The 14,755-nt window shown below is 40.3% G+C and overlaps 1 protein-coding gene across 4 annotated transcripts in view; it reads right to left on the bottom strand.

Moving 5' to 3' along the window:
* Positions 1–3,392: 3,392 nt before the first annotated feature.
* LOC137527112 (inverted formin-2-like) overlaps positions 3,393–14,755 on the bottom strand; it is a 137,450-nt gene continuing 126,087 nt past the window's right edge. For all 4 annotated transcript variants that reach the window (XM_068247512.1, XM_068247515.1, XM_068247514.1 and 1 more), the window contains exon 12: positions 3,393–6,936. In XM_068247512.1, coding sequence (XP_068103613.1) covers positions 4,117–6,936 — 2,820 coding nt within the window. In that variant the 3' untranslated portion in view covers positions 3,393–4,116. The remainder of the gene's footprint in view (positions 6,937–14,755) is intronic.

The raw sequence follows: 14,755 nt of genomic DNA, 5'->3' as shown, positions 1-14,755 counted from the left end.
AGATTACTTTTGTACCTACTTTTTTAATTACTAAGTGCTGAAAAGTAATTTTTAGATAAGACGTAAAATTATCTTCTGGGATAAAAAGTTAATTGGATAATAACCCGTGTTACAAAACGTTTTACGCACTGTATATAAACCATTTTTACATTCATTTTTTTATTACCTGTCTGGCTGGGAATGTAATGGTTACTTCCTATGCTAATTTCAGATGTGGCTTGATTAGACTGAATAGCTGCTACCCCATCCCATCAGCTCCCACAGGAGGTGGTCAGTTAGTAGCTGGGAAGGCACTAGCCAGCGTTTTCCTCTGAGCACAGAGCAGCTGACTCTCTTCCATGTGCTCCATAGGAGGGAACAGAGGAAGGAGGTGGGTGTGGTCAGATGATGGCTCTTTGCAGAGAAAGACACTCCCATTCTGCTGGCAGATCTGTACTTTTTGCACAGATCTCTGGGTTGTGACTGTTTTTAGCAAAGGGAATTCCTCTGGAATAGCTGCATTAAAGGGATACTGTAGGGGGGTCGGGGGAAAATGAGCTGAACTTACCAGGGGCTTCTAATGGTCCCCCGCAGACATCCTGTGTTGGCGCAGCCACTCCCCAATGCTCTGGCCCCGCCTCCGGTTCACTTCTGGAATTTCTGACTTTAAAGTCAGAAAACCACTGCGCCTGCGTTGCCGTGTCCTCGCTACTGTACTGTGCAGACACAGACCATACTGGGCCTGCGCTGTGCGCTCTTGATGACATCAGCGGGATCGAGGACACGGCAACGCAGGCGCAGTGGTTTTCTGACTTTAAAGTCAGAAATTCCAGAAGTGAACTGGAGGCGGGGCCGGAGCATCAGTGAGTGGCTGCGCGGGCACAGGATGTCTGCGGGGGACCATTGGAAGCCCCAGGTAAGTTCAACTCATTTTCCCCCGACCCCCCTACAGTATCCTTTTAAAGAGGAACTGTCACAAAAATCTTAAAGTGTAAAGCACATACAAATAAGAAGTACATTTCTTCCAGAGTAAAATGAGCCATACATTACTTTTCGCCTATGTTGCTGTCACTTACAGTAGGTAGTAGAAATCTGACATTACCAACAGGTTTTGGGTTAGTCCATCTCTTCATGGGGGATTCACAGCATGGCCTTTATTGTTTATAAAGACATTCTCTGAAAAAGATTTATACAAAGATGCTGGCCAACTTCCCTGCACACTTTTTTTAGCAGTTGGACGGAGCAACTGCCATTTACTAAGTGCTTTTAAAAGTAAAGAAAACCCTGAGAAACCCCCAAGAGAATATGGGCTAGTCCAAAATCTGTCGGCAATGTCAGATTTCTACTACTTACTGTAAGTGACAGCAACATAGGAGAAAAGTAATTTATGGCTCATTTTACTCTGGAAGAAACTTACTTCTTATTTTTGTATATTTTAATGTATTTTAAATTTTAAGATTTTCGCAACAGAGAACCTTTAAATATTAAAATTGCATTAGGAATGGCATAATCCCCTGTTCACTGTTACTAATGTAATGCCATTCCTAAAAGAAAACAGCTGAGAAAAGTGGATAATTTACCAAAAGTGCTTCATGTTTAAAAATTAATTTACAAATTCAAATATTTTTTAAAGGTTTATATTAAAACTACAGATATACGATATATCTGTCTGCACGTTTACTGTTAATGTAGAATATTTCATATTGTTTTATCAAACCAACCATCAATTACTTATTTTTTTTTACCCTAGAGCTGAGCTTTAAACACTTCCCCTCCCTCGGGACGAGTAACTATGGACCTGCAAAATCCCATATCTTCTTGCAGGGACGTATCTACTATATCCCTTCCCACTCGCCCCCACGCACACTCCCACAATCGTTATCGCCACCAATCGTTAGTCAGGAGATCAATGAATGGGAACACAGTTCCCATTCATTGATCTAAGTCCCCGCATGAATGACCGCTGCTGTCTATGAGACGGCGCCGCTTACTTACACATCTATGCATTACTTCCTCTCTGTGTAGTAATATTACGCATAGGGAAGTTATGCGTGAGGACATCTTGTGGCCAAATGGTAAAATTACATCTACACACTTTTTTCTCCATTAAAATACATTTTTAACATTTAAAATTAACCCCTTACCTCCCACACTCCTCAATACTTACCCCAAAATTATTTTTTGTAAAAAAAATATATACAATAAAAAAAAATACATAAATAATTACCTTAGGGACTGAACTTTTTTTTAATATGTATGTCAAGAGGGTATATAACTGTTACTTTATAAATTATGGGCTTCTAATTAGTGATGGACGCAAAAGTGAAAAAATGCACCATTATTTCCAAATAAAATATTGGCGCCATACATTGTACTAGGGAGAAAATGTAACCGGGACAAATGGGTAAATAATATGTGTGGGTTTTAATTAAGGTAGCATGTATTATTTTAAAACTATAATAGCCGAAAACTGAGAAATAATGAATTTTTTTTAAGTTAAAATGCAGTTATAATAAAATAATTCTTAGCAAAAGGTACCCCTAAACAAAGCCTAATAGGTGTCGAAAAAAACAAGGTATAAATTGTTTTGTTGTGATAAATAGTAATAAAGTTATAGGCAAATGAGTGGAAGGAGCTTTGACAGGTGAAAATTGCTCTGGTTTTTTAAGGGGAAAAACCCTTGGAGGTGAAGTGGTTAAAGCATACATGAAGTGAAAAAAGGACAAAATAAAATACTTGCCCAACACTGGATTTCTCTAAACCTATTTGCTAAGAGACTGTCAAATAGGTTTCATGTAGACACACTTCTGATGTGTACGAGAGCATCCAGACTGGGCATATGCGAGTAGGTCCGCACATGCCCAATAGAATAAAGCAGTTGTTCTAGTGGGCATGCACGGACCTTGCTCACCCATTTCCAATCTGGATGTGCTCATACATGGTCATAACTGGGCCAGAAGATTAATAGGGTCCTGTGCAAGAATGATGGGCTCGACGAGGTTCTAAGAAACCTCTGGATCATCCAAACGTTTCCCACTACTTATGTAAGTATCTGGATGTTACTTCACCTCCCAACCACAGATTTGCTTTAAAAATGACACAAAGCAAAACAAAATTGATTCTTATATGCAGTCTGTTGAAGGAAACGGGCATATACTGAGCATCTCCTGAAAGCCTGCTGCAAGACGATTAAAAGGTAAGTGGGAACCACTGATTGATCTACAGTCAGGGGCCACCACTATTAGCATAGAAAACATCCCATTAACAATTAATGCCATACAAATCTGACTTGGAAAATAATTTTTATACAAAACAATTCAAACTCTGGGTCAATAATCCAAACATTCAATATTTAGAATTAAAAACATTTCAACGAATGTCCATTTCTAAACGTGATAGTGTCACAAAACAACTGAAAAATGTGCAAGTACACTGCTGAAAGTTGCATGATGGTATCAATCAAGATGAATGGATGAGACTATACAGTATATGTTAAAATGTTTACATGAGAACACAGTAACCATTTTACTAAAGTTTGCATACAAAAACTATTACAAAATCCAGAAATGCAATGAATATGAATTATCATCCACCAGGTTATATAGAAAAATAATAAATACATTGCACTTTAAAGATACTTTGGGAATAAATAGTATTCCAGCCACCACTCCTTGTCTGTTAAATTTACAAAGTTACAATGTTACTAGTGTATAAGCAGTCATTTTAAGTACCTTTTAACACAGTCTTCGTACAGAACTTGGTTTGTGCTCTAGCGGTAGGTGAATTAAGGGCAGTGTGGAATCAGTATTTCTTCCTCATTCTGAGTTCCTCTTAGCACACATTAGTAGTCTACAGCCCTTACACATTCTAGACACAGTCTGTCTTCTTTCTCTGCCCCACCAAATATCAATCACCTTCCTCAAATTAAGACACTTCCCTTTCTGGAACTTTGCGATTTATGTGGCTCTTCCATCCTTTTTCTTCATCCAGCTGCTCTAAAGCACCACAAAGTCCTTCAACTGTATTGTGGTGTCACACGATTCACTTAGTTCTTTCTCTGATACCCACCTCCATGCTGGCTGTGTGGCAAGACATGGACTTTTTGAGCCCCGATTTACTTATTTCTTTCTCTGATACTCACCTCCATATTGGTTGTGTGGCAAGACATGGAATTTTTGAGCCCCGAGTAAGAGTGGAGCTGACCTCACAATGTTTAATAACATGGATGGCTACACGTGCTACAGAGTTTGCTTTTTTAGGTGGAATCTGTGATGGCCAGACTGGCTCCTTCCCATTCTCTGTGTTTTGTCCTGTGCTTTCTATAGAGGCAGGAGAATGCCTAGACGTTATCAAAGGACTGATTTTGCGTTCTGATTTACCATATTCGCTAGTATTGCTACATGTATTATCTTTTTTATGTTTAGAGCTCCCAGGACTTTTGCTTGAGGGTGGTTTCACTGATCCACCACTTGCTTTTATTGATATTTTACCATCTCTGACTTCTGTGTTCACCTGCTTTGCAGTGGAAACAGTTGGTCTTGTGGCTGAAGAGGTCATAGGTGCTACAGGGACATCTTTGGGTACTAGAACTCTTCTAACTCCAAGGTCATTAGTTTTTACTTTCTTCGGGAAGGTGCTCCCAGCTCTCCCTACTCCTGAATGTTTTACATTATCTCCACTCCTGTGCTCACTGCTGTTTTTATCAATTCCCATGTTGCTATTTTCTGCTTTAAATTCCAACCTATAGCTGTTATCTTTCTCTGCTGTGTTTCTTAATTCTCTTTTCCATTTAGAGCAAGGATTTGGAGATTCCCGATGTACGGGACCCTGAGCTTCTTTAATGCCTTTGGGGGAGAAACTGTAGTCAATATCCTGTGCTTGTACCACTCTAGATACTTCTTTATGTGCCTCTCCAGTATTTTGTTGTGGAGATGCTATCTGGACATTTATCTTTTTGTTTGGAGGTCCGATAGGCACATTTTCCACATATTTTATCCTTGACATACAAGATTCAGGCTGGGAAGATGACATTCTAGAAGACTCATACATTGATGGATCCTGATTTTGACTGAAATCTTCAGATTTTGTGTTCACTATTGATGCATTGGATATTGACGACACATACGGAGCTACTGACTCTGTGGTGTTCTTCAATGGAGCTTTCATTAGTGTTTGTTTAAATGTTTTAATAGTAGATTGAGGTAAATTGTGCTGAGGGACTTTAATTGTAGACTGGGAAGAAGACTGACTAGGACAACCATCTGTTTTGAAATTCTCAGAGTGAGGCATGATTAATGTATGTAAAACAGTCTCAGATGCATCTTTAGTCAATGTTTCTGTAAAAGATATAGAGACAGTTGGGGCAAATGACACCTTTGCATTTTTCACTGGATTTTGGTTGGTTGCCCTCTCTGGAGCAGATCTGTGCTGTTCTGGGAAAACTGATGAGTGGGATAATGTATCTAAGTCACGCTGTACCACAGACTCTAAAGGAGCCTCCATCTCAGACTGCACTTGATTACCGCTAAGTACATTGGAAGATAGTAACTGTTCATGAACCTCAGCTCTAGCATCATGATTTGAAATCATGTGAATATCTGGAGTACAAAGAGACTGTGATTGCAAATCCAGTAAGTCTAGACCAGTATGATCTTCTGCTTGATCTTTATCTTTATTATCAACTTTATGATTAGTTGGTAACTTCTTTGGGATCTGAGATTTGAAAGGATCTTTTTGTTTTTTCCAAGGCTTTGCCCCTTGTTGATGTATTGTGTGAGTATCCGATTTAATTAAAGTCTTTGCATTGCATTCAGGATTAGACAGGACAAGCCTTTGTGAATCACAGTGCATTGGTTCTGACATTAATGCTCCTGACACTGACTGGTTCAATACATTTTCAGGAATTTTAGAACGAGATTCAGTTCCAAGGCCACTTTTGCCTAGAAAATCATTTGCGCTTTCAAGTCCCGGTTGAGTTGTACACTTAGATTGTAATAACAGTCTCTGTCTGCATTCTGTGTCAGGGTACGATGGTGACTGACTAGAGGCTTTAGGTCCACACTGGTCTAGTGATTCCTTGGTAAATTCACTTATAAAATGTGGTGGAAACTGACTCCTGATCTCTTCTTCATATAATGGTTTTGGTTGTACTAAAGCATCAGTTGTGAAACGTTTACATGATTCTTTGGACGTTGTTGTCTCATGCAAATACTTAGATTCTCTTGCTGGCTTAATCTTTGGATTAACCAATGGCTGACTTGGAAACTCTGCCTCATTAATAGTGTCAGTTTGCATGTGTGTTTCAGCCTTAGTAACAGAGCTTGCAGGACACAGAGAGGAATAAGTTGAGTTATGTAGAAGTTTGTGACTTTGCTGATCATTTACTTGATTAATATTCTGTGACTTTTGCCGGGCTACATCATTCACGTGGTGGATTAGGCATGATTCAGAAACCTCAGATTTCTCTCTCTCAGGTGACAGCTGGGAAATCTCAGCTCTGACTAAGTGTAATGGATTACAAAGGGTTTCAATGTCAGCATTATCTTCTGGCTGGCAAGATGTGTTCATAGTTGAAGATTCTGGATAAAAGCTGCTCTTCTGTCCCGTGTTAACATTCTTTGAACTTTTATACTCAATCTGTTGCCTTAAGACTCGCTCAGACATTTCCCTCATCTGCTCTGCATTCTTCTGGTCACAGTATTCTTGAATTCTCTCTCTTTGTTCACTATGTGGAACAAAATGCCTTGGACTGCTTGTTCCCAAAGAGCGCATTCTACACAGCCTTACACTAGAAAATCGGTGTCGATTCCTTAGGTTTCTTTCTAAAGTAAGTTCAAGTTCATCTGCAGATTTCTGAGCTTCTAGTGCACCACATGTGGCCATTGAATGTCTCTTCTGCAAGCGTTTCTTTTCCCATTGCTGCCGTCTTTGTTCTTCCAGTTCACGTACTTTATTCTCCTAAAAGAAAATTATTAGAGTATTAGCATCACATTACCTTTGGCTGTTTTCCCATCAATGCAATACCTCCTGGCCCTAATTTATTATTGTTATAGTAAGCGGTGATGATAAAAATCCCAATAATGGCATTTATTTCAAGAAAATAAACTAAGCAATGTCCTGGTACACCTCCAACCCGATATATAAAATCTTGGATCTTATACATTTGTCGGCCGTCATTATTATATTTTATGCCCTAAGGAATTCAAATTCCTATGTTTTTTCCTAGGAGATAATTGTTCATCTTCTATTAAAAATACATTTCTACACCTTTTCAACTGAAAAAAATACTTAAAAAGTAGGTGAAAAAGTACTATCAAAATTATTTTGAGTATTTTTCTTGCTTTCTGGTGGCTTAAAAGGCATTATATTGACAAGTTTAGAAATATCACCTAAGAGAAAACTCAGGAGAAAAATGTAATTGCATATGGGCCCGTGTCATAAAATGCTTTAAAACCATACGCAAGCAAGAAAATACTCAAAATAGTTTTGATAGTACTTTGTAACCAACTTCTGGGTACTTTTTCAATTGTAAAATTATTTTAAAGAGAATATGAAAATTATCACCTAAAAGAAGAGTCAGGTAAAAAAGTGAATTGCATATGGGCCTGGATCTGAAAAGTACCAAAAAGTAGGTGAAAAAGTACTGACAAAATTATTTTGAGTATTTTCTTGGTGGTTTAAAGAGAACCCGAGGTGGGGATCTTAGAACGAAATCTATACACAGAGGCTGGGTCTGGCTATAGTGCCCAGCCTCTGTTGCTATTTCAATGTCCCCTAAGTCTAGCCCATAAATTACAGCCACGCTGTCGGGTAATGTTTACCTAGCTAATGTCACTCACGCCGCTCCCCCCGCCTTCTGCAGAGCGCCGGTCCCCACCCGCGTCCCTTCCCTCCAATCAGTTGCGAGGGAAGGGATGTGGGCGGGGACCGGCGCTCTGCAGGAGGCGGGGGAGAGGCGTGAGTGACACTAGGGAGGTAAATACAGCTCGCTGCGACACGCTGCGTGTCGCCAGCGCGGCTGTAATTTATGGGGGAGAGCGGAGCGCAGGGGGGACTTAGGGGGGAATTCAAATAGCAACAGAGGCTGGGCACTATAGCCAGACCCAGCCTCTGTGTATAGATTTCGTTCTAAGATCCCCACCTCAGGTTCTCTTTAAAAGGCATTTTATTGAAAGGTGATAATTTTTTATTTTCTCTTTAAAGTAACTTTTCAGCACTTTGCAATTGAAAAATAACCAAACAAAGTAGAAAAAAGGCTATCAAAATTATTTTGCATACTTTCTGGCTTGCTGGGGGTATAAAAAGTATTTTATTGACAAGAAGTGAAAATAACAACTTGGATAAATCTAAGGAAACAAGTGAATTGCAAATGGCCCTAGGGCCCATATGCAATTCACTTTTTCTCCTGACTTTTCACCTAGGTGATATTTTCAAAATTGTCAATAATATGCCTTTAAAACCACCAGCAAGCAAACAAATAATCAAAATAATTTTGATCGTACTTTTTCACCTACTTTTTGGTACTTTTTCCACTGCAAAGTACTGAAAAGTTATTTTAAATTGAAGATGAAAAATTAGGAGAAAAAAGTTAATTGCATATGGGCCTAGGTGTGTAAATATCACCTAGTAGAAAAAGTGAATTGAATAAAGGCCACAAGAACCCACATGAAATTGACTTTTTCTCCTGAGTTTTCTCTTAGGTGAAATTGTCAAACTTACTAATAAAATGCTTTTTCACCAGCAAGCAAGAAAATTCTAAAAAAAAATTTCACCTGCAATTTGGTACTTTTTCAATTTCAAAGTTCTGAAAAGTTATCTCCCAGGAGAAAAATGTAATTGCATATGCGACAGGGGGCCATATGCAATTTACTTTTTCTCTTACGTTTTCTCCAAGGTGGTATTTTCACAGCTTATCAATAAAATGCTTTTTAAGTCTTCAGCAAGCCAGAAAATACTCAGATGGAGACAGGTGACACAACAGATGCTCAATTCCTTTCCAAAATGCTGCCAGCAAGTTGGCACATGGCTGAATAAATGAATATTGCAAGTTTAAAAATTTACCACACATGTTGTGTGTGCATAAGCAATTGATAATGATATTAAGCTGGGCCTACACAGTACGCAGGGCCGGCCTTAGGTTTCACAGCGCCCTGAGTGAAACCTGATTTTTGTGCCCCCCCACCGTCATCCTCTTCGCGCATGCGCACACACACACAAGCCCATATGCAATTCACCTTTTATCCTGAGTTACCTCTTAGGACAGTCATGACACATCACGCCAAATGCTCAGATCTCCGTGATACATCACATATGTATAATAGCAAAAATACTATTAATAACCACGAAATGGATAGAAAGAGTGCCTTATCCTGAATAAACTAAAAAATGAAGGAATGAAGGCTACAATCTTTCAGGAATATGAATAAAAACAATCAGTGGGACACTGAGCGCAATTTGCCTGAGGGGAAACTCTGCGGATTCGGCGCTGAAACCATGCTGGTGGAAACGGGCCATTAGTGTTGCACACTGCTCAGCAAAGTGCCCATATGCTTCAAACTGACAGTTTTCAAATCAACTTTGCATAAATGAGCCCTAATGCTGGGGATACACGGGTCAACCCCAGCCGCGTCCCCGCTTGTCCGCGCGGATCGATTACCGCTCGCCCCCGCCGGCGCTTCCTTATCAGCGCTCGATTCCCTGCCATTGTCCGCAGGCGGGAATCGAGCGGGTGGGGGTCGAGCGGCTTGTTCGGGCCAGCTGAATAATATTATCAGCTGGCCGGATCAGCTGGTCGATACACGGTACAGAAACGTACCGTGTATCCCCAGCATAACACTAAAGGTAAGCATACACCTAACGATTATGGGCAGATTCGACAGAGACAAATGTAGCTCTAATCGAATTTGATTAGAGATAAATTTGTCTCTTTGTTAAAGCTGGCCATATACTACAGGCCGATTCCCGTCCGATTTCAGCATGAAATCTTCAGGGAATCAGCTGAGCCTGTATCTTCACCGCCACTGCCCCCCAATGTATAAATGTGCCCCCTGTGTGTGCATTTATACATTGTTGTATATACAAGTTGGTTGGTCGGGTGTGCGGCGGCTGATTTCGGAATCAGTGACGAAACCCCCGCCGCAATGTATAAGGGTGCCCCCTTCCATGTGTGTAATTTATACATTACATGTCCTGTAGCAGCCTCCGTGCAGTGACCGTCCATCTCTTCGGGTTCTATCAGCTGCGTACACGCTAGCGGCGAATAGCATCTGACGTCAGAACCCGTTAGACGTTAGAACCTGGTGAGATGGACGGACATCGCGCGGAGGCTGCTACAGGACAGGTAATGTATAAATGCACACACGGGGAGGGGGCACATTTAAACATTGCGGCGGCAGCGGCTTCGTTGCTCATTCCGAAATCAGCCCGACCAACCAACTTCTGTGTGACATCTTGCAACATGCGTGATCGACAATACGACCAATTTTGTCCTGAAATTGGTCACTTTGTCAGTTGGGCATGCACTTGGCGGTACCGATTTTCATCCAATTCGATTACTAATCGAATTGGATGGTCGATCTGCCGCGAAGTCGTCTGATCTATGGCCACCTTAAGCCCAACCTTTCACCTAAGCCTAACCCTTGCCTTAAACCTTCAAAACTCTCTCAAACTACATAGTACATGACACCATCACATCATACCCTTATCACAACATACAAGATAACATAGTGAAATTGTCCAATGCTCCTATTGAGTCCTTAAAGATCAAATCATGTTTGCCCACCTTAACACTGACCTGTCTTCCAAATTATCTATAACTCCAATTTAACCTGATGCTTTTGTCTAATCCTAGCTGATAATCCTGGGCTAATTATAACGTCACCCCATCACTAAGCAACCCGTATTAATACGTTTCCTTGACCACCCTAATGCTGGGAATACACGTTTCGTTTTAGCCTTCGATTCGTTCGGTAAACGAATCGAGTGTTGAAAACGTATGTGAAAATAGTCATAATCTCATTATAGTTTCGATTAATAGACCCCAAAAACGAACGACTAGTGATCGAACATGTTTGATATTATCTCTCTTTATCCATCTAATCGAGCCATTGGTAGGCTTGATGGCTGTTCAGATCGATTATATATTTGTTTATGCCGTCCGTCCCTGTACTACGTTTCGTTTCTTTGCAGCCTTCGATCATTGGAAAAACGAAACCATCAGAATCGAAAAAAAAACAAAAAACCGTGGGTGGTGATATTAACCGTACGGTCGATTATTTCGGGGTCGAAAAGGACAAAAGGCACAATCGAAACGAAGGTTTAAACGAAGGCAAAAACGAAATGTGTATTCCCAGCATAACCCTCAAAACTATACTTACCTTCCATTTTGAGGATTCCTAGCTATACGTATGTGACAATGGTCAATATGTGATGAAACAACAGAGCAGGTATTGAATATTCAGATGTTTCCATAAGTATAACTCTCTGCAGAGCTTTGTGCATGACTAAAAAATATCTCGTGCTTCCTGTAGGCTGCAAGCCCTAGATAATGTTTTTCTCATGCGTGAGAGATGATACAACCAGTGTTAGTGATTAAAACAATGACTGAGACAAGGCTTTTTTTAAATGCTTTTTGAGAGTGTCTGTCTGTATCATGTTCTATGCTACTTAACAAGAGGAAGTGAGAGAGGCAGAGCAGTTGTTCTGAATTTAACCCCATATGTTCATTTCTTCCCACGTGTTCATGTCTGCTGCTCTGCTAGTTTATGTGCTTGCACATAACTTATTTACTGGTGAGTTTCACATGTAAGATTTCCCTAAGATTTACATGCAAAATCGTAGATATGAGCGTTTAAGCAAAATAAAGACAACATTTCACTACTGTGCATGAATACTTTCTGCACTGACACTAAGGTCCACTCCATGGTAGCAGCGCTGGTATACAAATCCACTCCCCATTAGAAACATTAGGCTCCCCACTGGATTGCAACAGACCAATGGGAATTCTTCCTCAAACCAAGATCTGCATTTTTGGGGCATGGGATGGTTAGGATATTGCTGCGCAGCTAGTAGTTTATTAGTACACTGTACTGTATTAGCTCCCTCTCTGTTGTCCCTGCTTCCTGTGTATATCTGATGCAAACCTGCCTGTGATTTGTCACACCAGATCAGGTACATACAAATGCAGGCACAGTAGCCAGCTGGTGACTGTGAGTGAGAATTTGCATAAATGTGTGCAAACTTGCAGTGAGTATGGAATGCATTTGCTTTTCCCTCCCCCATTAGTCAGGGATACTGTGTAAACAAGCAGAATGTAAAAGAGGTCCAGAAGGTGAGTGTGAGCCTTCTTCTCAACATGCCCCTGTTGTGTTGAGAACATGTGTAGCAGATCACACACAATACAATAAAACGATCCAATTTTATGGCAATTCCATAAAAATGATCAGCTGTAAAGAAAATTGAAGGCTTATTTTATGTATTTGTTTGAGAAATCTGATCTAATTTTCCCAATTTTTCTTTAGAAAAGAAGATTGGGAGTGGAGGATTTCTCTGATACATTTTTATGAAAATTGAATAGGGCAGATTGTTAATTTCTTGATTTATAGATGCAAGCATTCAGAGTTTTCACTCCTTTTTTTCATAATTGGGGAGAAATTGAACACACGTGATCCACTGATCAAATTTTTTTAAATGTTAAAATTAATCAGAAAAATTGATTGTAATTCTTGAATTGTAAAGAAATTTAAAAAATGTTATGGCGTGTGGCCACCTTAAGATTTTTCACCTTACTTCTGAAAATGTGTTTGTGTGTAACAATTGTGGACAGTGCTGATTCATAATGCCACAATGAGAAATAGAAGACAATAGTTGTCCCTACATTTAGGGTTGTTCCTTAAAGGAGAACTGTAGAGAGAGTGTATGGAGGCTGCCATGTTTATCTCCATTTAAGCAATACCAGTTGCCTGATTATCCTGCTGATCCTCTGCCTCTAATACTTTCAGCCATAGCCACTGAACAAGCATGCAGCAGATCAGGTTTTTCTGACAATTTTGACAGATGAAAAGATTAGCTGCATGCTTGTTTCTGGTATGATTCAGACACTTCTTCAGCCAAATAGATCAGCAGGGCTGCCAGGCAACTGGTATTGCTTAAAAGGAAATAAACAGGGCAGCCTCCATATATCTCTCACTACAGTTCTCTTTTAAAGAGACACTGAAGCGGAAAAAAATGTATGATATAATGATATGTATGTGTAGTACAGCATGTGTAGTACAGCTAAGAAATAAAACATTAGGAGCAGAGACATATGTCTAATATTGTTTCCAGTACAGGAAGAGTTAAAGGAATACTGTTGGGGGAAAATGAGTTGAACTTACCCAGGGCTTCTAATGGTCCCCCGCAGACATCCTGTGCCCGCGCAGCCACTCACCGATGCTCCGGCCCCACCTCCGGTTCTCTTCTGGAATTTCAGACTTTAAAGCCTGAAAACCACTGCGCCTGTGTTGCCATGTCCTTGCTCCCGCTGATGTCACCAGGAGTGTACAGCGCAGGCCCAGTATGGTCTGCGCCTGCACAGTTGTTATCTATGGCAAAAAAGATATTGAGCTCCACTACTTTTAAAGTCGCAGAGAGCTGTCTTCTGAACCTTGTTATCTCAACTGTCAGTCACTGTATTTTCTTTTTCTCTCCAGAGGAAAGGTCAATAGTTCACAAGACTGCGCAAAGGTGGATCAGCGCATCCCCAGGCCACCTCCGAATGGCCACCAATTAGAGGTGGGCTGAGCCCCCCAAGAAACTACAAACGCACCTTGAAACCAAACAGAAGCTCTGCATAAACATCAATAAGCAATGCTATTACATGGAAGCAGCTGACCAAAGTTACTTTCATTTGTACATGGCGAGGAAAGGAACAGCGCTACTTAAAAACAGATTGCATCCTTATGACTACCTGCTTGAGAGTGCAAGCCCCACTAGTGGGATAAAATACACACCCAGCATTCAAATAAAATGCTAGGTGTGTATTGTATCCCACTAGTGGGGCTTGCACTCTCAAGCAGGTAGTCATAAGGATGCAATCTGTTTTTAAGTAGCGCTATTCCTTTCCTCACCAAGTTCACAAGACTGCTCTGTAAAAACATTTAGAGTGTTGAGTAGTGTGTAAACTGCAAATATTAGAGAATGATGCAATGTTATAAAAAACACTATATAGCTGAAAATAAAAATATGAGAATACTTTCTTTGCTACTAATCTTATAGTAATTATCTATACTACACAACCAATTCATTGGGCTCGATTCACAAAGCGGTGCTAACCCAGTTAGAGACTATAGGCGTGATAACCATTGCACCACCCTGGTGAAAAGCCAGTTTAGGCGTGATAAGTTTAGGCATGATACATTTAGGCATGATAAGTTTAGATAAGTTTAGATCGCTCGCAAAGTCCAGCACGCAAAGCAGCGCCATTAAATTCTATACGAAGTGCACCAGACTTTGCTAGCGCAAAACTTTTGATCAGCTGTGCACTGCGGTACTAACCCAGTTGGTGCTTAAACTTATCACGCCTAAACATATCACACCTAAACTTATCATGCCCAAACTTATCACACCTAAACTTATGCCTAAACTGAATTTAGGCGTGATAAAGGGCTTTTCACCAGCGTGCTAACTGTTAGCACCGCTTTGTGAATCAGGCCCTTTATATCATTATTATTTTTTTCGCTTCAGTGTCTCTTTAACTTTTGGATAATTCCACTATCTGGCATAACCTTACCCTCATACC

The sequence above is a fragment of the Hyperolius riggenbachi genome, chromosome 8 (assembly GCF_040937935.1).
Source record: "Hyperolius riggenbachi isolate aHypRig1 chromosome 8, aHypRig1.pri, whole genome shotgun sequence".
NCBI lineage: Eukaryota > Metazoa > Chordata > Amphibia > Anura > Hyperoliidae > Hyperolius > Hyperolius riggenbachi.
The sequence above is the reverse complement of the archived record's forward strand: the minus strand, read 5'-3'. Positions and strand labels throughout refer to the sequence as shown.